The sequence below is a fragment of the Falco peregrinus genome, chromosome 6 (assembly GCF_023634155.1).
Source record: "Falco peregrinus isolate bFalPer1 chromosome 6, bFalPer1.pri, whole genome shotgun sequence".
Taxonomy (NCBI): domain Eukaryota; kingdom Metazoa; phylum Chordata; class Aves; order Falconiformes; family Falconidae; genus Falco; species Falco peregrinus.
Genome location: NC_073726.1, coordinates 10965541 through 10992875, shown reverse-complemented (window position 1 = coordinate 10992875; position 27335 = coordinate 10965541). Strand labels below are relative to the sequence as shown.

The following is a 27335-nucleotide window of genomic DNA, read 5'->3' as shown; positions in this document are numbered from 1 at the left end:
ACTAATTACCCCTCTTAATTAAAGTCTTTAGCGGTTGTTTCAGTGTTTTGGCAAGGAAGCGGGAGAGGTTTGCCGTTAGACAGCAGCCGCGCCGCGCTACCCGCCCGCCCGCCCGGCCGAGCCGCAGCCCCCGGGCCGGCAGCGCCAGCCCCCGCCGCCGCACTCACTCGGGTTCAAATATTTATTTCCACCAGGTCAACGAATTCTTTTTTTTTTTTTTCCACGTGCAAGAATCAAATCGAAATTCAAATCCGTACATAGCGAACCAGCTCTGTCCATATAGATACGATATTCAGGGGGGAGAGGGAGAGGAGGAAACCAAGGGGGGTGGGGTGGGGGGAATAACCAGCAGGCAGCGGAGACAGGGCAGGATCAACACAATGGAAATATATATACATCGAAATAATTAAAGTGGTGCAGCGTTCCCGGCTCGGGTAATACAGATCCCAAATAAATACAGCAGAAATTGGCTTGGCGCTTTTTCTTTTTTTTTAAAACCATCTCTCTACCTGAGATGCAACGACAACATAAAATAGAGTCTTTAAAAAACACCAACAAAAAAAAAAAGGAAACAATCAGTCCCGTAAGCGTTAGTGGCGATATAGAGCATAATACACGAAAACCGCTTAACAGGTGCATGCAAAGAGGCGGGCGGGCAGCGGCCGGGGTCCAACCGTGGTCCCACCGGCGGAGCGGCCCTCCCCGCTGGCGGCCGCCCCTCACGGCTGGAGCGGCGGGCCCTGCAGCAGCGGCCCGGGCGGGGGCGGCTGGTCGGGCCCTCCCAGCTCGGCGGGGGGCCGGGGCAATCCTAGGGCGCTGTCGTGCAGCTTGCGGACGTGCTTCTTGAGGTCAAAGTTCCTGCAGAAGCCTTTGCCGCAGGTGGGGCAGGTGAAGGGCTTCTTGTCGTTGTGGGTGTGCATGTGGAAGGTCAGGTTGTACACCTGGTGGAAAGCCTTGTTGCAGATATTGCACTTGAACTGCTTCTCCCCGCTGTGAGTCAGCTTATGGTTTTTGTAATTGCCTGGGAACGAGACAAGAAGGGCAAAGAGACCCGGGGCTGAGAACCGGGGGCTGCAAAGAGGAGAGAGAAAAAAAAAAAAAAAAGAAAAGAAAAAAGCCCCGAGCCCCGTCTCTTCCCCAGAGCTCGGCTTTAGCCGACAATGACCGCCGCGCTATCGGCAAACGCGCCTTGTCCCCGTCGTCCCCGCGGCTGTTCCCTGGGCGGAGGAGAAGGCAATTATCGAATAAACCAAAATCGCGTCAACTGCAGAAATAAACCCCCTAGCTTTAGCCTTCCCAGCAACACGGGGAGAAAAAGTAACCAAACCCCTGCGCTCGGAGGGGAAAAAAGGCGGCCAACTCGTTTGCCGACCGCTCCGGGAGCTGCGTGCCCGCGGTGCGCGGAGAGCGGGCGCTGCGGCGGAACGGCGGCACCGCGCTGCCCCGGCGGCCGGACCCTGCCCCACTCCGTGGGCCTGCCACGGGAAACGCACCGGGGCTAGCGACACTCAGAATTAATCTAAACCCCTAACATCAGAAATTAAAGCCGAAATCGACTCTTCCTCCCCCTTCCCCGTTGCAAATTGTCCCGACGCTTGACCTCGCTCAGGGGGGTGCCGGGCAAGGGAGAGGGCGCCGGAGACTGGTACCTTTCTGGTGAAATCCTTTGCCACAAAATTCACAGACAAAAGGTTTGTAGCCGGCGTGTATTCGCGTGTGCGTGTTCAGGGTCGAGCTGCGGTTAAAGGCTTTGCCGCACTGGTTGCACTTGTGTGGCTTTTCCTGGAGGGAAGCAAACGCCGAGTCACGGCTTGTCGGACGCCGGTGTGCAGGGCCCGGTGTGCCGGTGTGCAGGGCCCGGTGCTACCTGGCCGCCGGCCGCTCCCAGCGCGGCCCCCCACAGCCCCCCGACGCGCTCCCAGCAAGCGGAGCCCCCCGGCCCGGCCACCCCCCGCGCCGCGCCGCTGCCTCGGAGCAGCCGGACAACGCCGGGCTCCCCAAAAAGCGTGAGCGGAGGGGTCTCGGGGCGGGGGGGAGGGAGGAAAGGAGGGATGGAGGCTCACCTGCGTGTGGATGATCTTGTGCCGGCAGAGCGTGCTCGCCTGTCTGAAGCCCTTCCCGCAAACTTTGCAAACAAAGGGTCTGGCCCCCGTGTGCACCGGCATATGGCGAGTTAAGTTATAATGTGCATTGAATACCTTTGAGAGTGAAATCAGATAAACAAACAAACAAAAAATAATAAATTGCGATTAGAAGGCGAGAGAGCCGAGGGGAAGCCGTCGTTTAAAAATCAAGCGAGCGAGCGACCGACGGCCCGGCGGCCAGGCGGCCGGGGTAGGGGGCTGGGGAAGCGGGGGGAAGGGAGGCGGGCTGCGGCTCTACTTGCCTTTCCACAAACTTCACACGTGAAAACTTTGGGCTTGCTGCTCGGGGAGCCGCGGCTGAACTCCGAGGTCTTGTAGGCGATTTTTTCCGAGAGGATCTGAGCACTTTCTTTCATGTAATGCTGCAGCTGAGCATGCGACAAGTCCTTGAAGGCTACCCCCGCCGGGTACTTGTCCACGGCCGGCAGCACCAGCTTGTTCCGCTCCGCCAGGTAAGCCTTGGGCTGCGGGTGCAGGGGAGAGCTGAGGAAATAAGAAGCTACCGGGTGGATGTTGACACTGGAGGACGGGTGACAAGGGCTGTCGCCTCGGTTGAAATAGCACAGGGCTCCCATGGCGTGGAAGGAGGAGTGATTGACCACTCGGGGTCTTACCAGTTTGTACTGCTGCAAGGGCAGGGCATCGCGGGGGAAATCTCCTTTCAAGCTCAGGGCACAGTTCAAGAGATCGCCGCAGCTAAAGGAGGGCGAGGAAGAGGAGTCTAAATGAGCCTTCCTGGGTTCCGCTCCGGCCACCGCCGCTTTGGGCAGGGGGTCGTACGCCACCGGGACAAAGGGGATCATGCAGGGGATGGAGGAGTTGAGGTGCAGCGGGTGCTTGGGGTCGCCTTTGGCCACGGAGCCGTGGAGGAGCTGCGGGACGGGGATGGAGCGGGGCTCTGGCGTCCGCGCCATGATGCGCTCAATGGAGAAGGCGAGGGGCTTGGGCGTGCTGATCATGTTGCTCCTGGCAGACAGGCTTTCTCTGGCCGGAGGAGTCGCTAGGATTTTGGTCGCCGTGTGGTGGCCACTATTGTCCATGGCTGGATTGCATTTGTTCGCCCGGTTTGAGCCGCTTTGGTAGACGCCTCTTTTTTTTTCCCCTCTCCCCCCCCCCCCCCCCCCCCCCCCGCCCTCCCCCCTCGCGCTCTCTCTCTTTCACTCTCTTTGCCCCTTTTCTTGTCACTGATCTGCAAGGAGGGAGACCAGCATCGCCGCCGCCACCATCACCACAGCCTCCGCCGGCGGAACCAGCCTTCTCAGTCCAGTGGACTCATGCCAGCCCATCACAGTTTACTTTGGCGCACCAATGACTCGGGACAATCGCTACTTATTTCTGTCAATAGAAAGTGTTGTGTCAATAACGCAGCCAAGATCTCGCCAATCGTTAACTTCCAAGAGGAGAAGGTAAACTAGATAATTGCTCAATTCGCTTCCAACAGTCAACAGGAAAAGTTTCCCCCCCCCCCCCCCCCCCCCCCCGCCTCCAGTAAGCGGCTACTTTTCATTGGCGCCCGCGCCTCCCCCGCCCAGGGAAGGAGGTGTCTCTCCCTCCTTGTTGCCTCTCCCCCCCTCTGCCTCCCTCCCTCCCTCCCTCCCTCCCTCTTTTTTATTATTATTATTTGCAATCTGCTTAACCAGGCTTTAGAGGCCAAGCAAATCCGAGATCAATTTTCTTGTTTGGCTTTAAGTGACATCATCTAAAATCATTGTCCAAGTGCTAAATAGGGATGTGAAACCCAATTCAAGGGCAAGCGCCAGGGTATTTGTCAAACGAGGTGCTGCAGAAGAAGAGGCTGGAGGGGAAGCTGTTTGTTTCCCTGCCACTTTCCAGCCCGAGCTCTCTTTGTGCGTGGGTGCGGGGCTGTGTGCCCGAGGGAGGGAGATGGCTGCTCTGCTCCTGGGACTGCTCCTGGTCTGCTCACTGCCTTAAAGGACAAGGTCAGGTGGCGGTGAGCTTTCGGGAAACACAGTAAACAAATGAACGGGGAACTTGCGACAAGCAGACGGCGAGAGCAATGCATAGGGGTGCAGGAACCACCCGGGCCAAATCCAACGAATGCTTGCCAGCAAAGGCATGAATCCAGACCTGGGGCTGGGGAAGAGAAGGGAAAGGAGGTAGGAAGAGGGAGTGTCTTTTAAATCTGAAGCACTGTTCATATATATACCTAAAGTAACCTGCGTATACCCTAGGTATAGCTTCTCTGCCCTTAAATAACGCATGCACAACACAAATACTGAAAACTCAGGGTTGGTTTAGAGAGATGAAGAAATACACAGCACACACACTGCTTATTAGGTACACATGCACCTAAACAGATGTGCTCCCCACGTTTTTAGAGGGGAGCTTGGCGGCCCTGTTCCAGCTGGGTAGCTCCAGCACCCCAGGGTGTTCGTACTTACAGCGAAGCGGGGGGTCGGGCAGGGGGACAGCGGTGGGTAAGGGGCTTTCTGCATTCGTCCCCGTCCCACCACCCAGCAGCTCGCGGTCAGAACAACTCCTGTTCCTCCTGCCGGCTTGGGGTTCGCTTGGCTGGTGACTGAGAGGCCGCTACGGAAATCCCCGGGAACAGCCAAGGGTCCCTCCGACCCCGCCCCGCCGCCGCCCCCCCACCCCCACCCCACCCCCCCCGCGCCAGCCTGGGGAGCGGGCGGCCGGCGGGACATGGCAGGGCAGAGCCTGGTCGCTTCCCCCGTCGGAGGGGCCCACGGGGCGCCCCCCACTCCCGCGGCACGGCACTGCCCTTCTCCGGGGCCGGGGGAGAGAGGAAGGAGGTCTCGGGTTTGCCTGTGGAGAGAAGCCTTCGGCGAGTCAGGGAGGCCCGGCCCCCGCTGCTCGGGTACCAGCTGGGAAGCCTGCAAAAGGCTGTGCGTCCCCCCCCACGCATCCTCCCGGCCCAGGGCAATCCACTTGCGGGGAAGCGAGAGCAGGGAGGAAGGGCTGGGGCCCCGGGGAGGAGGGATGGAAGGAGACATCCTTGCCTTCGGCGCTGTGACCGGGCCGATGCCGCCCTGGGCCACCGCGGCCCCCTTTGAGGCGGACAAGGCAGCGGTTGTTCCACGACGGTACCTCCGCAGACGGGAGCTGCCGTGAGAGCATGGTGGAGCTGCGGGGGACGGAGGAAGAGATGCACCGCGGCTCCCGGGACAGGCCTCCGACGAAGGACCGTAGCCCGGGCATCCCTCGCCGCGCAGGATGCGCCCCGCACGCCCTGCGACCTCCGCGTCCGCCCCGTCCCGTCGGTGTCCCGGAGCTCAGGCAGGCGACAGGAGCGGGGGCTGCCCCCGGGGGCGTGCCTGGATGGACACAGCCATGCGGGCAAGCGCGGGGCGGAGGGAGGACCCGAGCCGCGCCGTGCCGTGCGGGGTCCCCGGCCGCGGTGCTCCAGCCCCGGTCCCTGCTGTCCCTCGGCCGGGGCGCAGCTGCCGCCGCTCCCCCGGCAGACGGGTCGCGGCTTAAGACCGTAATTGCTGCCCCGCATCGGGTTGCCGCAGCCGCCCGCCTCTTAGCTACTGCTTTCCGCACTGGCACCGGCAGCCTCGGCCGGGGGGGTGGGGGGGTCCGCGGGGAGCCGGGGAGGCCGGAGCCATGTGCCCCCAGCGCCGTGCGGGGCAGCTGCCCCGGGCTTCCCGCTTCTCCAGGGTGTCGGTGTCTCTCGCTTATTTTGTGTCTGCCAGAGGAGAGTTTCCTCCTTCAGAGCAATTTACATTTAATTCAATCTAGGCAAATTTCCTGTTGATTGGTGCTGAAGAAGGGAATTATTGTTGAGTGGGGTTTAGAGGCTTCAAATCCCATATACTTAATATGTTAACAGCTTGCTTTTAACTGGTCTTTTTGGGATTGACTTTTTGACATGTGTTTCAAATTAAAATATGTAGTGTCATTTGAGCAGGGTAAATATCCCAAAGCAGGAATTACAGCCCTGCCATTACAACAATACCGGCCTCCTCAATGTTGAGATGCACTCCTGGAGAAACGGGAGCTTTATTATTCGTTGCTTCTTTAGGGATATGCCTCCCTTTCCGTACCGCGCATGGAACTTACGTTCGTGCCTAATTAAACAGCGACCTGAAAGCCATTTAAAAATGTTTTTTAATTGTTCTTTCGTTGGAATTGATTCTGTTCCGTCCCAGAGAGGCAGCCTCGCTTCTGCTGGGGTTGCCCGCGATACAGACAGATTTACTAAAATCAGTGTCGATGTATTATTTTTTTTTCCCGGTCCTGCCCCGAGCTTTGCCTCGCGCTCGGACTGCATCTTTCCAGCGGCGTTACACACGTGCCGAGCTGCGAACGCCCTGCAGCCGCGCTGCTGCGGGGGCTGTTACCCGAGGCAGAGCGCCGAGCAGGCTGGCGGGGGGGCGAGAGGTAGCCTCTTGGCGAGTTTCTTCATGGGGCACTGCGGGCCGCAGGCTGGGCCAGCCTCCCGGCCTCCGGGCCTCTCCCCAGCCTGGCGGCACGTACCGGAGGCCGGCAGAAGGGGCCGGCGGGGGCAGGAGCGGGCCCGCCGGCCTCCCAGAGTTACAAACCGTCGGAGGAATTAAGGGCAAAAGTTTTGCCTCGAGTTGATTTCGTGTGCTGCCCGGGAAAGCTGCTGTTCTCTTTTTCCCCGTAATCGGCTTTGTGTTTCATTCGCTCCTAAGCTATGTTCTTGATATTGCTCACTTGCATTATTATCATAACGTATCTCTACATGCACTCAAAATCCGAGTCACCGGCGAATTCATCTCGTCGTCAGGATTACTCCAATCCGATCCCAGAGGCGATTAGAGGGAGGTAAAATACCGCCTCAAGCCTAATCTTTAATTTCTTCCTCCTTAATAAAAGGAATAATTCCATTGCGTTTTTAAGTAAAAAATGAATTGAAAAGGATAATAGCTCCGCTAACCTTCTGTTGCGTGTATTAATCTTTTCCTGGAAGTGTCTTACCGCGGCCCTGCCGCCCGAGCCCGCCGCACCTCGCGGTGACCCCCCGGTGGGCTCGGGGCCCGGGGCCGGGCGGGGGAAGCACCGACCCGCCGCGCCGCCCCCGTCCCGCGGGGCGAGCTCAGCCTAGGGGTGCCGGGGCGCCGCGGAAACGCCCCCGGCCGCGGCACCGGCGGGCCCGACGGCTCCCGGTCACGGCCCGACCGCGGTCGTTGTTATCGTAACAATCGTCACGAGTGGTACCACCTTCGAGATTCACCGCCAAAGCCGGGGCTTGCTCTCGCCCTCGCCGTCTCCTCCCCAGCCGCCGGCTGCGCGACGAGGCGATTTACCCCCCGACGTGGGGGGACGGGAGCTCCCGCCGCCCCGTGCCCGAGGGGCGCCTCGCTGCCCCGGCCCGGCACACCCGCCGCAGCGAGCCGTGCCGGCCCTCCTGCCGCGCCAGAACCGGAGCTGGCCTCGCTGCTGGCTCCCGCGCAGGGCTTGCTGCTTACTGTCTCTTGGAGGGAGGTCAAAATACAAAAAGGGGGAAAGAGTTGACGCGGAGGGGAGCAGCCCCCGTGTTTCCCAGGACGGTGGGCCGGTTGCAGTCTCCGTTTACCAGCCGGCGTTGCGGGCGATCCAACACCGCCGTCCTTTTCGGTGGGAAACCTGCTGCTGCCGCTACCTGCCCGGCTGCCGGGCCGGGGCCGGGGTCTGCGGTCTGGGGGTCGGGGACCGGGTGCTGGGGGCTGGGATCCGGGGGCTGGGGGCCGGGGCCGGGCGGGGCGGCCGCGGAGCCGCGGCTCGGGCTCGGCTGCTCCGGGAGCGCGGGCGAAGGCGCTTGGGCTTTGACGGGTTGTTTTCAGTTTTAACTCTTCGGCGTTTTCTCCGCTGACATTTTCTCCGGGGGAAATACATGTATCTGTGTGTGTGTGTGTAATATACCTTCTGAGACTATGTATATTCTCCCCATACAGTGAGTGCGTGTTGGCATCCCTCTGTATCAGTTCCACCGCAAGGAAAAGAATAAAGTATTGCTATTTTTAACCGAATCCATCACAAAAGAAAAACAGTTGACACTGACCCGCTAAACACAAGTGTTCCCGGAGGTAAAACAAAGTTTGACAGTACAGTATGTCTCGTACAGACCCCTTTAAACCGAAAACCAAACGGGTGCAAATTAAGCCTTTTCACGTATAAAGCCTTTAATCACATATAATCGAAATTACAAGTGACCCTCTAAAGCAGCGCTCCCGGCCCTCCCGTAATTCATGCAAGCGATTTGTCTAAGTGTGCCAGCTACGAACGTGAACTGCAGCAATCACGTCTAATCTAATCAGTCCGCCTGTGAGGGGACCCAGCGGTGTCATCAACTCCAAAGGGCCCTTGGTGGAAGTGGCTGGGAGAGGCCAGCGGCAGCTGGAGCCATGAATGACACTTTCTCATTTGTTCCTTTCCCAGTTCAACAAATGTTTAGCCCTGTTGCTGCTAAATGAACGCCTTGCGCTCTTTGGCTCGGGGAAGCTATTTATTTTTAAGATTCCTGAATAGGATCAGGAGCAATTAACTTATTTTTGTTTCTATTTTCTCCCAGTGTTTTGGGAGCTAACCTGGAGCAAAGCAAAGAGCTGGTCGGCTGCGTGGGCGCCTGGCTGCTGCATTGCTGGCACCGGAGCGCGCCGGGCTCGCCCGGACGGCGGGGAGAAGGTGTCGGCCATCAACAGGCTGCCAGCCACGGAGCGGGACAAAAACCCGCTCTCTTGTGGTGGGCTCCGTTTCGGTGTGCCGCTGCCGAGAGGGAGGGAGAAGCCAAGGGAAAAACATGACAAGAAGAAGAAAAGCAGGAGCCGCGCCCCGGCGCGGCCGCTGCTGGACGGCGCCCGGAGAGGGCTCCCCGCCGCCCTTGGCGGCTCGCCCGGCACCCCTACCCGGGCACGGGGGACCGCTGAGCAGCAGCCCGAGGAAGGGGCAGAGGGGGCAGGCGACAGTATTCCCCCTAAGGCCAAAAACTTACAATTTGCTTGGCGTTTTCTGTTTGTTTGCTGGGGAGAGGGTCGATTGGGTTTTGGTTTTGATTGTGTTGGTGGGGGTTTTTTTCCCCCTTTCTTTTTTTTTTTTTTTTTTTTTTTTTTTTTCCCCAGTCGCTATTAGAGCAAAACTCTCCTGGGCCGGTGGGAGCCCGCCCAGGCCGGGGCTGTGCTGGGCATCCCAGGCTGGCGGAGGTGTCCCTGCGGGTCCCGCGGGGGTCCAGGTTCCATCCCTTTCGCACAAATGGGTCCAGCTCCCCCTCTGCAAAGGGACTCTCCTGTTGCTGCCTCGCGGCTCCCGCCGTCTGCTAGGTGCTGCTGTTAGTCAAACGTTTGATTCAGACCCCCCCCGGAAGATGCATAACGGGTACTCCCTGCGCAGGAAGCCTCAGCAGCAGCCCACCCCACTGCCTTACGCCCCCTGCCCGCCCCGACGCCCCGCGCTCATTGCCGTGCCCCTCGTGGAGCCGCACTTGCTGCCCACGCACAGGTGCCCCGACGGCCCTCCGCGCCGAGGGTCTGGCGTGTCCCAGGAGGAGCTCTGCCCCCCTCCAAGCCTGAAACATCCAGGGCCTGACCCGAGATCCCCCCGGGACCCCAGAAAGCGTTGAGTGGGTGTCGTGTCCTCCGTGCCGAGGAGGGGGGCCGCACCTCTGGGCGTCTTTGATGAGCACCGGGTCGCCGGGAGCCGCTCGCCCTCCTCGGTGCAGCGCTCCCTCCCCAGCGGCGCCGGGTCCCGCGGCGGAGGCTGTCCGCCGTCAGCTGGGCTCGGGTTTAAATCGTGGTGTGGTTCCACAAGCACGGGTGTTCCCGGCGGGGAGCCGCGCTGCCCACCTCCCGCTGCCCACCCCCGGCGCGACCCGCCGTGCAGCTGCGGGGTGGTGCAGCGGGGACCTGGGGGGGCGGGCCGGGGGCTGAGCTCGGCTGCAGGCCGGGGGCTCGGGGCCCCAGGCTCGCCCTGTCCGCTGCGACGGTTGCCCCGGCCTCTGCCTTGCCTTGCCCATCGCCCTGGCCGGAGGAGGGGGGAAGCCATAGCGGAGAGGGGCGAGCTCTTGGCCCCCGGCGGCGGGAATGCTGGCGGGGGCAGCGCCGCTAGCCCGCCCCGGCCCTGAGCACCGCACCCGGTCGTGGCTTTAGAGCCCCTTTCACGCCGCAAAGATGCAGAAGGGTGAACCAAACGACCCCCACCCCCCCCACCCCCGCCCCCTTGCTAAGAGCTCCCGCACCCCGCGCCCGCTCAGGAGCAGCGGGGGGCGGCGGGTGGATGCCCCGCAGGGAGGCGGACAGCGCGGGGTGCCGCTCCCGGACCGACACACGCCTCCAGGAGCGGGCTGAGGTTTTAAACACATACATTGAGATGTAGCTTAAACACATACATTGCACTATAGCGGCGGAGCTTGCCTCCATGCAGTTGGGTTTCGCTGCGGCGGCGGTGCCTGGCTCCAAAGTTGTTACGCAGATACTCACTGGCCTTCTCAATCTAGTTACTAAGAAAATACGTGAATTAATAAGAAATGGAACGACCTTTGGAGCGCTGTCATTTCAGTACCTGCCTTCCTGTGATGTCTGCTGTGCTGCCTTTCTAATAATAACTTATCCCATACTTTGCATCTGAGTTAATGTCTCTGAAATCACAAACATCTCATAACTTCTTCATGGTTACATCATGGTTTTTTTACTATTCCCTTACTCATCTTGATCTTATTGACAGACATGTCTTGCAAGTACTGCATGCAGATGAAATTGTATATAGCAAAGTGCTCGACATATGGGGTGCACCAGTGTCATGCTTCATGAAATTTGAGTAAATCAGACCCACTGCAAGACACACAAAAAAATCATAGCTTTTTTGTTTTATATTATGTTAGGTCGTAGAAAGGGTTGACTGCTCCCTAAGGGACAGGGAGCTGGGGGCACTCCCCAGGTGGGCAGGTGGGCAGGACAGGGCTCCACCAGCCAGGGCTGGTCCCACCCCAGCCAGGCAGGGAGCGGGGCAGGCTGGGGCAGGGGGAGGTGGTGGCAAGCCAGAGTCCACATCACTGACATGCTTGTGGTTATCGGGAAGGTGTGAAATCAGTGCATAGGTCAGGGTCTGGTTCAACAGAGCCCATAAGCAAGCACAGGTACGGCTGTAGCTGAGCAGCTGAGGTGGTCCCTGGGCAGAGGCTGTGGGTGGGCGTCCCAGGTGAGGCTAGTCAGGACCATGGTGGCCTCGAGGTCTTGAGGCCCTGACAGGTGAAATTACTATAACCTACTCTGTAATTGCCCAAATCAATAGGGAGAGTTGGTTGCCTTACTAGGGAAGCCGCCTTAGTGTGGGGACGACTTGGGAGAGAGGACAAGCCCACAGGGGAGGTGAGTGTAAATCAGTATGTTTTCCACGGGGCTCAGCAGATGGTTACTGCCAGGTCAGTCTCTGCTGAAGGAAAGCTGGACTCGTATCTCCTGGACTGTGCTGGTGACAGACCCTTCTGTCCTAGCGTTTCTAGTTCCCAGCCTGGGTTCCCACACTGTTAGTAACTTGCTAGGGACAACATTGGGTTTTGATACTGCTTCCTACCCTTGTCATCTCAGAACCTTAAAAACCTCCTAGTGTCTTCTTCTCAGGAGAGTCCTGCAGGGACCTGGCATGCCCCTGCACTGCTGGCCTCGGCAGGCTCCGCGGGGCCGGCGCGGTGCCACCTGCCTTCCCCTGCTTACAGCCGGCTCCTCCACAGGCACCTCCGCAAGGTCTCAGGAACAGAAATGGTGGAGAGAGGGCAAGCAGGGGTACCTTGGCAGAGACACAGCTTCTCCCTGGGCCTGACCAACACCGATCTCTCCGCTTCGTTGGACTTGGGAGCCGGGCGTTAGGGTGGGCAGCCTGGCTTCCTCCGTACCCTGCTGCCTGCCACAGCCGGACGGGGCCCGAGCCTGCAGCTCCTGGCCTGGTGGGCTGCCCCTCACGCAGCCTGGGTTTCAGCCAGAGCCCCACCTGGCCCTTCAAACGTTGTCAACAGTCACGTGCCAGCACAACTGGGACGAGACACAGGGGAGAGATAGGTAATTCTTTTACTGCTACCAAAACCTAAACCAGCAAACCCGCCTGGGAACTTGGGAATGGTGGAAAACGCCGCTGGGGCTCCCTGTGCTCCCTCCTGCCCAGCAGAGCTGGTAACATGAATGCCAAGTGATGGAGGGGAGTGGGCTGTGTGCGCCCTGCCCACCCCTCTGGCTGCTGGCACCACAGCAGCCGCCTGCAGCCTTGCTGCTCCCTGAAATGCATGTCACACTGCAGCCACATGCATCCTGGGGCGGGGGGTGCTGCGCCCCTGCCCAGGCACCTCTGGGCGAGCACTCAGTTGGGGCATGAAGAGCTGAGAAGAATGGTCTTCCTCACCAGCTCCCATTTCCTCCTTTCTGCTGAATGCACCTCAACTCACGTGCAGATGAGGAGGTTTGCTGCAGGAAAAAATTGCCACTTTGGGTTTCTCCCTAGACAGCTAGGAAGAAGCGTAACTCACCCTTCCCTGCTTGGTTGAGCTTCCAAGTGTGCTAAAAATCACTTTCCTTGCAGCTCTCATTCTCAGTTCCTGCAGCCCCGCATGCCTGTGACAGACCCCTGAAGTCCTACGGCCTCTTCTTGGAGGGAAGCTTCACGCCAGCCTTGCAAATCCTCAGCAGTCCGTCAGCGAAGCCCTTCCAGTATGACATTATGGCTCAACAAGAGCCCCAGCAACCTGCCTTACTTTGGGAACTGAAATCTGTGTTCTTTCTGATTTGTTCTACACCCCCCCAGGAATTAGTCATGTTCATGCAAAAAAACCAAAAACCCCCCAAACAAAAAACCGAAACAAAAACCAAACCAAACCAAACAAAAAACCCCCAAAGCTGCATTTTTGGTAAGTTGTGTGAATTTTGACTGATGAAAATTTGAATTCTTTCCAGGTCATATTGAGGGTATAGAAAATCAGGCAGCAGGCACTCTCTGTTTGTCTGCTCGTGAGGGTTTTTGTTTGCTTTTTTTTCCTTTATCAAGGCATTGTGTCTTTGGATATTTATATACATATATCTGCTCTATAAAAAAAATATTGACTATAAATCACTATAGAAACTAAATAGAATAATCTTTAAAAATCCTTGTTCTCATGAGGAATCACGCAACAGTTGAAATGGTTTGAAATATTGAAAACATCTTTTAATTGTAGAATTCTATACAAACTTGGGTAGATACAGAAGTGGTCACGACAAAATGTGTTCTTATTGCCTGAAATTTTTCACAGAAATAGAAACATTGATGGCAAGCTTACTGACATCCAACATGATGAGATACCTTTAAACTTGCAAAATGAATAGACACAACACTCCTAAGTAGTTTGTATGTGTTTGACTGTCCTTGAAGTCCTACTATTTATATACCAACTGCAAAATACAAAGAACCAAGATTAAAATTTTTAATGCGCATCGCATAATAATGTAAAATTAAGCACAAAAAAAGGTAAACAAAATGTAATCCTGAAAATACACTATTTTTTTACCTAGGGCACTGACTTATTCCAAGAATGATTTCTGGTATAGTTGTATTTTAAGTGAGGCACACATTTTGTTTTCTGCACAGGACGTCAATACCTGATGGAGATACAAGAATGAATGGTAACGAACAGAAGGGAAAGAAACATAATCACAAGTAGAACTCAAACTCCATGCCAGTGTTCTTGCAGCTCTAAGCAAAGCTATACATTAAAATATGCTACAACCATTGTTCTGAAAAAGTCCTTGGCACTTTTCCTCTGATAATCTTACTTTCTTTTTTTAAATTTTTTAAAAAAACAGAGCAAATTACGTTTCTGCACCTATATCATAAGGCAAAACTATAAACGCAAGTACAAGGACAAGTTACTAAAAAAACCCCAAGCCAGAGATAACCCCCACCCTCAGACCATCACACCCGAACTCCAAATGCTTGGTGAAATAGTATCATCCTTCCTCCTCATCACTGTCTTTCATAGTAATGCCCTGAAGTCCTCCCGCATCCGTGACTGATACTGTGGCTTCCTCTACGGTCAGACGGCTGTGAACGGTATCGTAGGTTTTACTGTTCAGTGTTCCCTCCAGCACGCCTTGCAACCTGAAGTCTCGGTAGGTTTTCTGCAGCAAAAATAAAACATCTTGAATCGGACCTGAGCAAGTCTGAGCAGCCTTCTGCTACACGCTGGCTATTTCTAGCATGCCAGTGGAACAGTTTTGTTCTGCCTGCAGTTAGGGACCTATCATCTAGAGTTTGATAAAGATTTTGCAGTCTTGGTTGCATGAAATTCCTATAAACTCTAGAGAGTCTACAAGCCATGCTTTGATGTTATTCCTTTAAGAGACTGTGTTTTGTACTACATTTCTGTAACTGTATGCTGAGTTCTCAGTAACTTCCATTTGTCTCAGTGATTCAACAAAAAACAAAGATTTTTTCTAACAGCATATTGAAATATGAATTTAGCTACAGGTAGTTCTGTCATTTCATATAAAATGTGAATGTCTGACTCTTTCCCCATAATATGATTTTATTGGCATTTATCTTTACATTTATAAGACAAGTGTGGAAAAATAAGATACATTTTAGATCATGGTCTATAACGTAAACATTTCTCAGGTGACTACTTCAGCCAGTTAATTTACACTGTCGTCTACATTTTGACTCACATCTACATCTGTTGTTTGGTTTTTTTTTTTCACTTGAGAATGTTTTGTTTCCCTGGTATCCAGGGTTTCTATGAACTAGCAGATATGACTTTCTTCTTTGACTTTCTATCAAGTAAGAATTCTGAGTGGAACTACTTTATTCATTGATGCTATGTTCAAGTGAGCATATGGAAAATCATTTACTCTACCTTCTTTTTTTAAGTTGTAACACGTTTGAAATGATTTTTCCTGAAGTTAGCCTAAAAAGCTGAAGAAGGACAAGTTGCTCTAGTTTGTTTTGTTATTTTGTGTGCACTGTTACTATGAGTTCCCAATGTTTATGGAAGAGAATATGAGAAAAAGAAAAAGGAAGATAATGAAAGGTTATCATCAGGCCCATGCCTCTGCTGGAGGAGACGGTGCACAACCCTTAGGGAAAGAGAAGAGGAGAGCTGTTCTTGTTTCACTCAATACTTCAGAGAACTGCAAAAGACACCTCTCAAACCAGGTAACATTCAGATGGGAGATTTTTTCCTGCCACTGTGATGATTATTTAAACCTTGTTTGAATCACTGCAACTGAGATTTATTTGACTTTCATAGGTCAGCTTCAGAGTCAATGGATGCAGCTTATGTTTTCCTCACATACTCCTGCAAGTACCCTGCCTGGTCTTTTTCAAGTGTCACCATTGCATTCCTTTTTTATAACACTGTGCATTCAATTTCCTTTTATGCTGCTAACAGGTCCTACAGAATTTTTTTTTCAGTTTTACATTGTATTCCTCCCATTCTCAGACCAGCACTCTGGGGTTCAGTCATTGCTCTTCTCTTGACACACTTTTGCAGGATTATAATGTTCACTTCCAAGCTTAATTTTTCATTTCTCCCTAACTTTCCTCTTGGTCCTTGACTCTTCTTCAGTCACATCCCTCTGCACGTGTCTCAGACATCTAATGATATCTTTATGCCATCACAAAGGCTTTAACGGGAACAAACCATGTTTCTTCTTCTGGTCATTCTTAATAACGCCATGACTTTTGCTGCATCCAAACATGAAAGAATCATCTAGAATCATCTATTTCTTACTCATTCCATGACCTTTAAAAATAAACCTCCCGCTTCTTTTTTTTTGGAATATTTTCAAGAGATGTCAGGGGCAACACAGCCTCCGAGTTTTTCCAACAGCAAACAGAGAAGTGCCTTCATTCACTCTGGAGTTTGGAGGACCTGGGCCTCCCCCTGTGCCTCTCCCCAGCTAGGCTGCAGCAGTGAAAGCTTCTTAGGGTACTCTGCTTGAACCACTGTTTCTTATCTCCAGTCGGTCTCCTGAGTTCCTCTTTTACCAGTTCTGTCTTCAACCACCAAAACACAGGTGGACAACAGTCTCTGTCTTCCAGTACATTGACCAGAATGTCTATGACTGACATCATCTTCAATCTTCCGTATCCACAGGAGACGCCATGGAGTAACACACTATGTGCAAAGCAAGCCAGGTGCATGAGCACAGCAAGGCTGCTGCCGTGACCACCGTGTCCCCCCCGCCAGCGGGAGCCTACTTCTTTGGAACCAGGCTGATGGGTGCGCCAGGCAGCGGAGGGAAGGCTGGCTGGGAGTGCTGCTTGTTCACCTGACGCTCGGTTTTGTGAGAGCCTCTTTAAATCTCCCAGGTGATATTTTACTGGTATAATTTAGCCTGCCCATTCTCAGATCTCACTGGGCACAGGTTTTAGCTCCTGTGACACCTTTTTCCCCCCGGAGGATGATAACTCCCTTCACTTGAGAAGAGCTTTAAACCTTTCACAAGTGCCATTCATTTCAACAACAAATAGCAAACTGCTTTTGCTGTTTTGGCTTGTAACATAATGAAGAGCCAAATCCTGTTCCCAGAGAAATCAGTTAAGGTCAAAAATAGCAAAGCTAAGCTTGGTTCAGGGAGCCATGATGCCATCATATTTATGACTATTTGCTTGCATTGCAACTCTCTCTCGCTTTTTTTTTCTTTTAGGTAAGTAAATCCTGAAAGTTGCAGTTGCAATTCCGGTGTCCACAAGTTAAAATGCTTCTGGCTTTACAGTCTGGCATGAACTTAAGGAGAAAATATTTTGAAGAAATCAAAGTCACCAGTGACAACAGGTGCTTCTTATTCTGCATTTATACAGATAACAAGAATGTTCAGAGTTAAACAAGACAGCATTAAAAAGGGAAAAAATCTGAAATGGCTTTCCGTCTCTTGCCTAAGGGTGTTAACTAAGATCTGAAAGGGAGTTAGGAGGAAACTTGCTTTTATGGTAGGGTAACCCATAATTGCCTATTTCAAGGTATTTTCCACTTTGCTTACAATCATTTGACATTGGCCAGTGTAAATGACAGAGGACTGGACTGGAGGGATCGGTATTTCTATTGATACTTATCCCGGAGTATGAAAGCTTAGAAAATGTTATCTAGAATATTGTTTTCCAACTGAACCTAGTAAACACATGCACATAAAAAAGAAAGTAGTTACTTTTTAGGAGACTGGGAAAAGTGGAGAAATAATACAATTGGGATTAGGGTAATTAAAAAATATCTGTAATATGACAAACAATAATTTATTAGGCATACCTATATTAGGTATTGCTGGATGGCTAGCAGTAATCTGTTAAAATTCCTGAAAACAATCTTAATTGTCACTGAGATGAGACCAGAATAGGTGACAGTTACTATACTACAAGTGCACATATAATTAACATTAGAGGTTTTAATACATAGGTAGTTTCTTTCTTCTGAAATTTGCTACAACAGAAAAAAAAAAAAAAAACCAACCTAAAACTACGTAAGGTTGAAACTTTATTCCACATTACCTAACTTTTAGGGAGATTTATACTTATCCATGTTAATACTTTATCATTTTTCTCTCTTTACTATGCAGTCTAACACAAACAGATTTTTTACCTTTACTATCTTGATGAGAGTCTTCAGTTGGTAGATGTGAAGCTGAAGGTCTAATCTATCAGCCAACCACATGCATATGACTTTCATGGAGCTGCTATACCATTGCTGAAAAGAAGGATAAAAAACCCCAACACCAAACAACTCTGCAGTATTCATTTAACAGATTTGGTAATGAGGTAATGAAACACTTTGAAATGATCACAGATCAGCACTTAAAGTCAACAGTGATATAATTTCCTGTTAAGAGAATTGCATGGGTCAGTAGGAAATCAAACAACTTGACCTAGACTGTTCTTTACATGAATTAGCAACTGCCATTTTATCTTTCAGTTACAACATTTTCAAGAAAAACAGCGTTATGCGCTTTGCTATCTGTCAGTAAGAATGGATATTAAATACACAATTACATGAGAGAATTGACAGCCAAAACAGCAAGGGAAAAAATAGGTAGGGTATCTTGAGAGACAATTTGCGATACCTAGATTTCCTGATCCAGACAGGAAAACAGCATCAGACAGAATATGCAATGTCTTGCTTTTTTCTTTTAAATCACTTCTGTATTAAGCAAAAAAAAATATTCAGAAATCCATGGAAACTGTATTTCAGCATGATGAAAACACCGCTCTGCCCCTCCCAAAATAACCACGTTAAGGTTTTGTTTTACATTAATTATTAATTATAATTACAGCCTACCTTATTTCCTCTTTTTATCTTAGGCATGGGTATGTTTTCCCTCAAAGCTTCACAAACGGATGGGGTAAGAATAAGCTCTCTGCTGTTGGTGTCTATGTTACTGTAAAAAAACGCTCAGATCCAAATAGCTACTATAAATAGTTCTTTCACATTAACTGGATTAAAGGAGATTTTACTAAACATAGTTGTAGCAGTTTTCCTCCCTCTCCTGTAAAATACCAACCAGATGTCATTTAGTCAAACTGTAAAAAGGAAGGGTTTTTTTTGTTTTTCATTTTAGCAGTGAGAGATTAAAAGAGTTTGTGTCGTAGGTCTGTTTCTAGTCTCTTTCCCCACAGGGAAGCAGCTTAAATTCTTTTCTAATGTAATTTCCTGTGTCTTTACAAAATACACAGATATGCAAAGAGAGGAAACTGCACATTTTAAAATGCAGCATGTTAGGCAAGGTATATGTCATGAAGTAATTCAAAGGAAGGGTCTAACACATCTCATTAGCCACCTCTACATTAACGAATAAAATGAAGTATATATTGAAAAAATGAAGACAAATTACGGGCTACTGGATGTAACAGACAGAACTAGAATCTTTTCATCAAAATGTAAGCTCTCTGGAAAAAGCTTTGAAGACATACAGTGAATATATGTAAAGAAACAGTCTCGTGTCATTGTAACTATCAGTTTTAAGGTAAGTTTGAAATAAGATTGTCATATAATAACGGCTTCCATTTATTTTGTATAATGTGTTAAAATGTATTATAATTTTAAATCATTGCAAATAAATTATTCACATTTTAGAGTTTATCCTATTAATTTAGTATTTTACAGAAGTGAACAAACACCACACAAAAGGCAGATAGCTGCACATTTCATATAAGTAATTTGATTTATTCAATAAAATATGGGACTGATCGGATATCCATAAAATAATGGGTTTTTACCACTGACTGACATTCTCATGCTATTACATTATTTCACCCCAAACATGCATGCTGGTTTTGATTTCCTTTATAAGTACCTGCAAAATATTTTTAATGTGACAGAGTTGTTACTAAGTGGCAGCTGTAAACTATATGACATCTGTATATATACTAATGTCTAGAGAATAAAATACAGTTGAGCTTATTCACTCAGGAAACTCTATTGATCTAATAAACATAAACATTAATATGCCAAGCATTCTACCCAGAATATCTATTGTTCACTGCAGTAAGATGAGGTCAGTTATTACATTATCACTCAGACTCTACAGTTGTTAATCTGTAACATAGTAATGGGAAAGAGAATGGTTTTAGTAGTGGAGTTTTCTCAAAACTGATATTCTTCCATAAAAGAATCCAATAACACATCCACAATGTATACAGTTTGTAGCAGGTAGGAAGCAGAAGGGGCTGAAACTTAGTCACACAAACAAATTGCAGACAGAATCAAAAATTCTGTGATTGGTTTCCCCATGCAACACCACTGAATTGTGCCAGATCACTAAGGATAGACCCAGTCCCAGTCTTCTGGCAAAACGTGTTTTGAAGCCCAGCCAGACAACTTAACTAAGATGGATGCAGTAAAAATTAAGACTCTCCATACATATCTGTGATATGCTTGCATACACTGAAAACAAAGCTAAAAAATCAGAGGGAATTAATTTTGCTACTCAAATTTGTGAATAAAAACAGTGTAATATGTTTTATTGACTAGCTTTGGTATGTTAAACTTTCAGTAGAAATGTTTAATTCGGTGATTGTGAAATGATACTATGGTACTTGCTCCTCTGTCAACATACCTTTTCAGAAAAAATATGACTGCTATAGTATTAGAAAAAGATGTATTCTTATTTTGAATTGCCGCAGTGTTTTCAAGAAAAATCACATCCAGCATATTTTTAGAGTCCTCCTAGAGGTACTTGTGGGTGGGATTCCTATTCCTTATTAAGAAGTTATGTTATAGCCTTATACCCACCAATTTTGATCACTTCAGGCTGAAGCTGCATAAACATAAATCTGCTGGACTTCGTAAGAAGAGAAGTATCACCCTATCGCTTCTTTCGGAGCCTGTTAAAATGCACAGCACTGCAAATGCCTCTCAGAGGTGGAACCCAAGGCCACACATTCTGACAACCATGAACACGTTACAGAGGCAGGGATGCATCTACTGTGACTTACAGGAACTGGTTGCAAACTCAAAAGTGCTTCGGCAGTTAGATAATGGTCCGGTGATTACAAGTTTTCAAGTAGTAATAATTAAAAAGAAATCCTTCTATCTGGTTTAAGAAAAAGTCACTTTCCCGCTAGTAACAATAGCACTGAAAGGACAATGCAGCTCTTGCAGATGTCAATTATATGGTATTAATGCCATATTCTTTGCTGTTTCCTATGCAAGAATAAAGCAGGAAGTGTTTATTAAATATGTTTTTCACATCAGCATGTAACAGCAGCCAACCACTCTAACGAAAATGTTTACCTCCCTGCTCCCGTTCACTGCCCCCCCGTCTTCTTATTCATAGCTTATCCAGCTCCTGTAAGGGCATGCATTACTCACTTCATTTTCCTGAGATACCTCTTTTAAAGTAAAAAAATAAGAGAAAAGGAAAGGCTAGGGTTGACTCTGTGAGACCCCTGTATTTATTCACACTTATTGTGCATGACTGTAGACTGGTAAATCATATTAGCAGCCCATCTCCCCATCAAGCTGCTACTTGCTTTCCAGCCCTGGGAAGGTTCAACAAATCAACAGGAGCACGGAAAACAGAACATCAGTCTAATCTAGTGTTTAAGGTGAAGTTTTCAAACCCAATCTAAGAAGATCTTTAGAGCAAGCAACAAGCTGAAGGGCTCAGAAGGTGGTATTGACAATGAAAGAGTGTTGAAATATTGAGAAGCGCAGCACTTGTGCATTTTTAATAACAAGAGGGTCAACGAGGACACAGCTCCCTCAGTGCCAATAGTTGCCACACCAGGGCTATAAACGCTCTCAGTTCATCAGATTTCTTAAACAGTTCATCAGCTTTCTTAAACACCCTAAACCCCCCTCAGCGGACCTTTAGTCTTAAATTAACAAACCAAAGCAATGAAAGAGGGTGCAGCTTGAATGGCCAGCATTGATCCCCAACGGGGCTCGGCGTGGCTACAGGCGTTGAAAAACTCGCTCCATTGTCGGGAGGAATTGACAAACCTCCTCGCCTAAATAGTCCAGCTCAGGCGGGCTAGAGGCACGCAGCTGTAAAGGGCTCCCCTCGCCCCGCTCCCAGCGCTCACAATGCGCCAGGCATGAGCTCTTTGTCAGGCCCAGACTCTGCAATTTTCTAACAAGGATTAAAGTTGTTTCTCGGCAGGGCCAGTGAAAAGCGATTTAGCAACATACCGTGCTTTCTTCAGGCAAGTTAAAGAGAAGTAGTTAAGGAATTTCATTATTCTGTTGACCAGTGGAAATACAAAACAAATATATTAAATATTCACCATCTTTCTGGGTGCCTGAGCTATAACATTCGCCAAACGGTTCAATTAAATATAACACTTATCGGCTGAAAGCCAGCACTTCAGATTTATTTTTGAAGTTTTATAAAAAGGTGCAGCTGTTTGCCACCTGGAAGGAGGCTCAATACATACTAATACACAATGCTTTAGTCCTTCTAGGGCTGTTATCCCTCATGCCTGAGACACAAGACCCCGTCGAGTTTCTGTATCTTGCCTGCTCTTGATAAATGGGCTCTGTCAAAATGCTTTTTCTGCAGAATATGGCAGGGGGAACAGCTTTTCTAGGAACCGCATTTTATCTTCCTACCGAAGCCTTTATTGCACTATTGATCAGGAATTGAGTTGCTCAGACGACAACGGGATGTTTTTACTTCCTCCGGCTCTACTTTTCCTACCAGAAACAATAACAAGTATTCTTCTCACTGAAGAAACTGCACATCAAAGGCAGCATAAGCTAAAATGCATAAGAAAGACTACGAGCATGTTGAATATTAAATGCTAAAATACCTAGTTTTTATTAAAAGGCAATGCTGCAATGTTGTTTCCAGATTTTGATAGCTAGCAGTGTGCACTAGCAGCGCACCAAGGAACTTTTACATTTACAAAAATGTTGAATGACGAAAAAGCTATTTTTTAAAAATGCAAACAGCAAAAATTAGAAAAAAGTTCCTAAGTTTCATAATATGTTTCCCTCCTTGCAAAATATGAACAATCACACTGACTTCCTTAGTTGAATGTTAATGAGGGAAACAAGTGTCATTTGTAGCGTCTGGAAACACTGAGGTTTAGAAGTTATAGTTGTATTTTCAAGTTTAGGTATAGACATCATCCACTTAAATGAGGATTTTTACCTGAGTAGTGATGAGTTCATACATTCTTCTGAAGGCTGGGAAGCCTTGGTAAACTCTTAAAAAAAACCCCAAACCTGGGGGAGGATGTCTTAACCTGTGGGCCACCATGATACATCAGAAGGTATGTACACGCAGGAACACCAAAATAAGAAATCAAGTCAGAAGAAGTAATTAACATTCAAAATATCTTTATGTTTCTGCAGAAAAGAAAAATATTTAATTGCAGACTAAAAGCCACAATGAAGCAGCATTGCATAAGATGTTTATGCTTTTTGCTCAGGTTTAGGTAGCCTTTTGGTTAAGAAAGCCTGAGAAAACTTTGAAGGTCGGAGCCGCTGTAGGTAGACATAAACAGAAAATGTAATGTTTCAACATGCTGAAATTTTGTTTGTACTCTCTTCCAAGCCTATCAGTTCTGCTTCCTGACATGGGCAATTTATGAACTGGTTAAAATAGCAATTTCTTCTAATGGAGGGAGACCAGAACTTGTTGACTAGTGAGGTAGTGCCTTCCCACCAGTCCTTCCTGTATTTTCACTCCTCTGAGAGGAAGAAATTACTTCCCCAGTGACTTTTCTTTTCTATATTGCACTGGTCATAGATGTGCACCAGTCTGTGAGGCACTTCCAGCTGCATTTTCAATGAGGATAACTGTGTCAGTGACCAGGAAAATGAAGGAACAGAAGCTGGGGAAACCTGGGAGGAGAGAAAGCTCTCATGCAAGAGTTTTCCCACCCCACAATTAGCTCCACGTGGCTTCATGGTGACAGCCACTGTCCTTCTGTGACATATTGTCCAACCCCACAAGGATGTGGTTTCTTGTTATACATAGTCTCACAGTGCCATAACATAAAATGTTCAGCTAGGTTTGACTCTGAGCACCCAGGTTTACAGTGCCATCCCTGAAAAAATACTCTTACCAAAATCCAGAACTTTGCCTTCATGGGAAGACCGTGCAAAGGTGATAGTGTGTGCGTGCGTGTCTCAACGTTACTGTTCTGCATCAACAGAGAATTCTTTGTTATTGAGATGTGCTTCTACAGTAGAGACGGCAAGATTCAGTTGGCACAAGTGGTCAGTTAGCTGGCCTCTGACTGTAGAAATAGAAATCACACCATGTCCAGATACAATGAAGTTTTCAAGGCCACTTGTAGCCTGGCTATTCTTACAGCTACCCTAGTGCTTCTGGCTGTTTGGTTTTTGGCAAGGTAGTAATCTTTCTGTTTAGGACATCCAAGAAATTTATATTATTTCTCTGAAACATGAAAAATTGACCTACCTTTTGATTCAAAGCACTTCTATGACTGCACAAAAAAATTTATGTGGCATAAATTTCATAGCCGAATGGATATGGGGGAAACAGCTGACATTAGGACTGTGCCAAGAGTTAGAACTGTAGCTCCATTTTATGGGCACTGATCAAGCACTACTTCACCTATGTGTTCACTTCCTGTATATTTAATGTATTAGGACACATTACGTTTACTAGTATTTAAAATATATGAAATACAATCCATACAAATATTAAAACTGAAAGGGTATTTTAACGTACTTTAGCTTTCATCCAATAATAGTATATATCCTTTAATATACAGACAGCAGACCAGGAAAGCTTAGGGGGCTTACTTTTGCATTTTTTCAAATGTTCACAAAGTTCAAAGAGAATACTATTGGTTCTGGAGGTCACCATGACGCCACTACATTTATTCCTTTTGCATTTTTTTTCCCTAGGAATTTTCTTTTAAAAAAAACTGAAAGAAATGAAGATTAAACTAAGCAGTAGTGGAAAATACATCGAGTTAGCTTTGTTGGAACCATGGGATTAGCAGACAGTACAAACGAATGCAGCCTTTTCCCTACACCAAAAATCAGATATTTAAACCCCCTTGATCTGGAAAATACAAATTATTAAATCAATATTGTCATATGAAAACCCTCTATTTAACTCTGCTCCTCATTTTACTGCAGTTCCTTTGCACATTTTCATCCAAGGACCTGTCCAGAAGTCCCCCCTGTTGCTGGATCATTCATTTCTGCTGTAATGCTTCCAAGCCCTGGGCTCCCTCACGTGCTCCTACCTTGCACAGAGCCCCTGACACACACCTCTTCCACCCCACCAGTGTCTTACACTTCTAACGTTCAGCACCACTTATCAAGGCATTTTCCTGAAAACGTCCCAGGCTTTCAGCCAGCTTCCATATTTTGCTTCCTCCTCTAAGCCTGAAATGCTAAGCCGTGTTTTGAACTTCGGCTTTGGAATGTGCAAAAATGTTTGTAGCGTTAAGTTTACAGCTACATGTACCAGAAAAGAAGAAGTGAGAAAGAAACCAGATATTACCGTCTGCTTCAACACTCATACTTCTTGTGATACAGGGATCAGGACCAAGATTTCTTTAACTTGGTCATTTCAAATTCCAAATTGTTCGGGTACATTTTTTTCTGCTTTTTTTTCCCTTCTTCCTTTTTATTTCTTTGTGTCTGTGTGATTGTAGCAGATTTATTAACTTGCCTCTTGCACTCTTGCTTGGCTGAGGAAGAAAGTTTTTTTTTCCTTCCAGTGGGATTCTTCCTTTGGTTCTCTTCTGCCTTCTTTGTGCCATTACTCCAATGAAGCTCTCAGGGAGCTCAAAAAAAAAATTTTTGTTTTTCTTAAGAATGACTAATTGATGAAACAAACACTTTAGTCTTTAGTCAGTCTCATCCCTGCCTATTTGAATGAAGGACTCACACTGTCACTCCCAAAGCCATCAGGAGAAAAGGGAAAGGAGCTCAACAGAAAGAGGAACCCAAACCTTGACAGAAAGACCCTGTTCAGCGGACTTACGATGACAAACACGTTGACAGTTGTTGGATAGGATGTTTTGGTAATACAAGGAAACAAAATTAGGCAATCAGTAATGAGAAGAAAAGAGAACGAGGATCATTTAAAAGCTTATTAAACATCTTTGAAATTCCTAGGCAAAAAGGACATAATTCTAAAATAACAAAGAACATCTAACATATGAAAAGACTGCCTTTTAGAAGGAAAATATTTTTTTCATATTTTAGGCTTATAATTAAAAGCTGGCTAGTTGCTATGGAACTGCTGCCAACTTACAAATAAATATCACTTTTAACACAAAATATACAGTACTCATTTCTCCCTGTATTGTATAGTGGTTGCCAAACAGCAATTTACAATATTTATGCTACTTTATAATGTTTGTGACCTTCATTTTTTTCCTGTCTTCTTCACATATGGTAGATGCGCTGGGAAACTGGAAGTTTGCAAAATTAGACATGCATAACTTCCCTCCGTATCTGGACATATGTAATGTTGCTGTTCTGATTTCAAACACTAGGTAATAACATAATGCTCATGACTGTGAGAGACTAACAGCAGTTTCCCTGCTCCACTCTGGATATGCAGCATATCTGCGAACACTACTCCCATAGGTTATTCTGGTGCTACAACTCTCTCGAGCAGACACTGTCAGTCTGGCTACGCGATGTGTTGTGTTGCAGTTTGGGGTCTATCTGCAAACATCCTCCAAGGCACAGAATGGGGAACATCACTTGAATGACCTTGAAGTGAAAGCCAGTGTGGATCCTTAAAATAAACAAATGAACATAATGCAAAACAAATGACCAAGTTGTTACACATTATAACACTCGCCTCTTGCTGTCAGGCTCTGGTTTAAAAACCCTACAAATCTGCTTAGCTGCAAAAATGCTAAGCAGTCTTCCCAAGCTGGAAGCACCTTCTTTATGTGGAAGAGCTGAGAGAGCTGGGCCTTTTTAGCCTGGGGAAGAGAAGGCTGAGAGGGGATCTTATCAGTGAATATAATTATTTTAGAGGTGAGTGTCAAGAGGATGAGGCCAGGCTCTTTTCAGTGGTGCCCAGCGACAGGACAAGGGGCAACGGGCACAAACTGCAACACAAGAAGGTCCATCTGTATATGAGGAAGAACTTCTTTACCTTGAGGGTGACAGAGCACTGGGACAGGCTGCCCAGAGAGGCTGTGGAGTCTCCTTCTCTGGAGACATTCAAAGCCCACCTGGACGTGTCTCTGTGCCACCTGCTGTAGGTGAAGCTGCTTTAGCAGAGGGTTGGACTAGATGGTCTCCAGAGGTCCCTTCCAACTGTGACTATTCTGTGATTCTGTGTAAGTACATGTGTAACATTTTAAGGTTAAACAGATCCACTCTGCCTGTAAGGTATGTAACTGAGACACCTATCTCTGCTTTTGCCCATTTGTCTGGGACTTGGGAGTCCCTGGAGTGAAGCACCGGCTGAGGGCCCACAGGAAGAGACCTACTGTGAATGCATCTCCGCCTTAAGGTGTGTTTATTCTTCATCTCTGCACCATGTACCAAAAGTGAGGTGGACTGAAGTTGAGCCAAAGTCTGTGTTGTGGCTTTTACACTCATGTTAGTAGCTCTTGTGCTAGAGTCTTCTATTTAGACTCCCTGCTCCATGTGGAATGAAGTCAAGTACGTATTTTAATTAGAGTATTTAAAACATCCTGCGTTCCTCTGGATGAATGTTTTTGCAGGCAGCTCATTTCTTTCCACCTCAGCAATCTTGACCCATCATCTGCCTACCCTGTGTGTTATTGCAGTGGCATACGATGGGGCTGGGCGCAGCTGTGAAGTTGATCGGGAGTTGCACAGTGGTGGAGCCACTC

General features: G+C 48.6%; 2 protein-coding genes across 3 annotated transcripts in view; both read right to left on the bottom strand.

The window, feature by feature from the left end:
- Window positions 1-284: 284 nt before the first annotated feature.
- On the bottom strand, window positions 285-3202 carry FEZF1 (FEZ family zinc finger 1). The gene is made up of 4 exons (XM_055808635.1): window positions 2387-3202; window positions 2064-2198; window positions 1650-1782; window positions 285-1021 (listed from the first exon to the last, which is right to left on the bottom strand). The coding sequence occupies exons 1-4, from the start codon at window positions 3182-3184 to the stop codon at window positions 720-722; spliced, it is 1368 nt and encodes a 455-aa protein (XP_055664610.1). The 5' UTR covers window positions 3185-3202; the 3' UTR covers window positions 285-719.
- A 10026-nt stretch (window positions 3203-13228) lies between these two features.
- The window catches only part of CADPS2 (calcium dependent secretion activator 2), a 323550-nt gene continuing 309443 nt past the window's right edge, over window positions 13229-27335 (bottom strand). For both annotated transcript variants that reach the window (XM_055808537.1, XM_055808536.1), the window contains 2 exons: window positions 17659-17763; window positions 13229-14203 (listed from right to left, as the gene is read on the bottom strand). In XM_055808537.1, coding sequence (XP_055664512.1) covers window positions 14033-14203; window positions 17659-17763 — 276 coding nt within the window. In that variant the 3' untranslated portion in view covers window positions 13229-14032. The remainder of the gene's footprint in view (window positions 14204-17658; window positions 17764-27335) is intronic.

Excerpts from the sequence above, each read along its gene's own strand:
- FEZF1 (XM_055808635.1), bottom strand. The coding sequence starts at position 3,184 with ATGGACAATAGTGGCCACCACACGGCGACCAAAATCCTAGCGACTCCT. Across the intron at positions 1,783-2,063 it reads ACAAGATCATCCACACGCAG|GAAAAGCCACACAAGTGCAA; the intron begins GTGAGCCTCCAT and ends GCTTCCCTCCAG. Across the intron at positions 1,022-1,649 it reads CAAAGGATTTCACCAGAAAG|GCAATTACAAAAACCATAAG; the intron begins GTACCAGTCTCC and ends TCTCGTTCCCAG.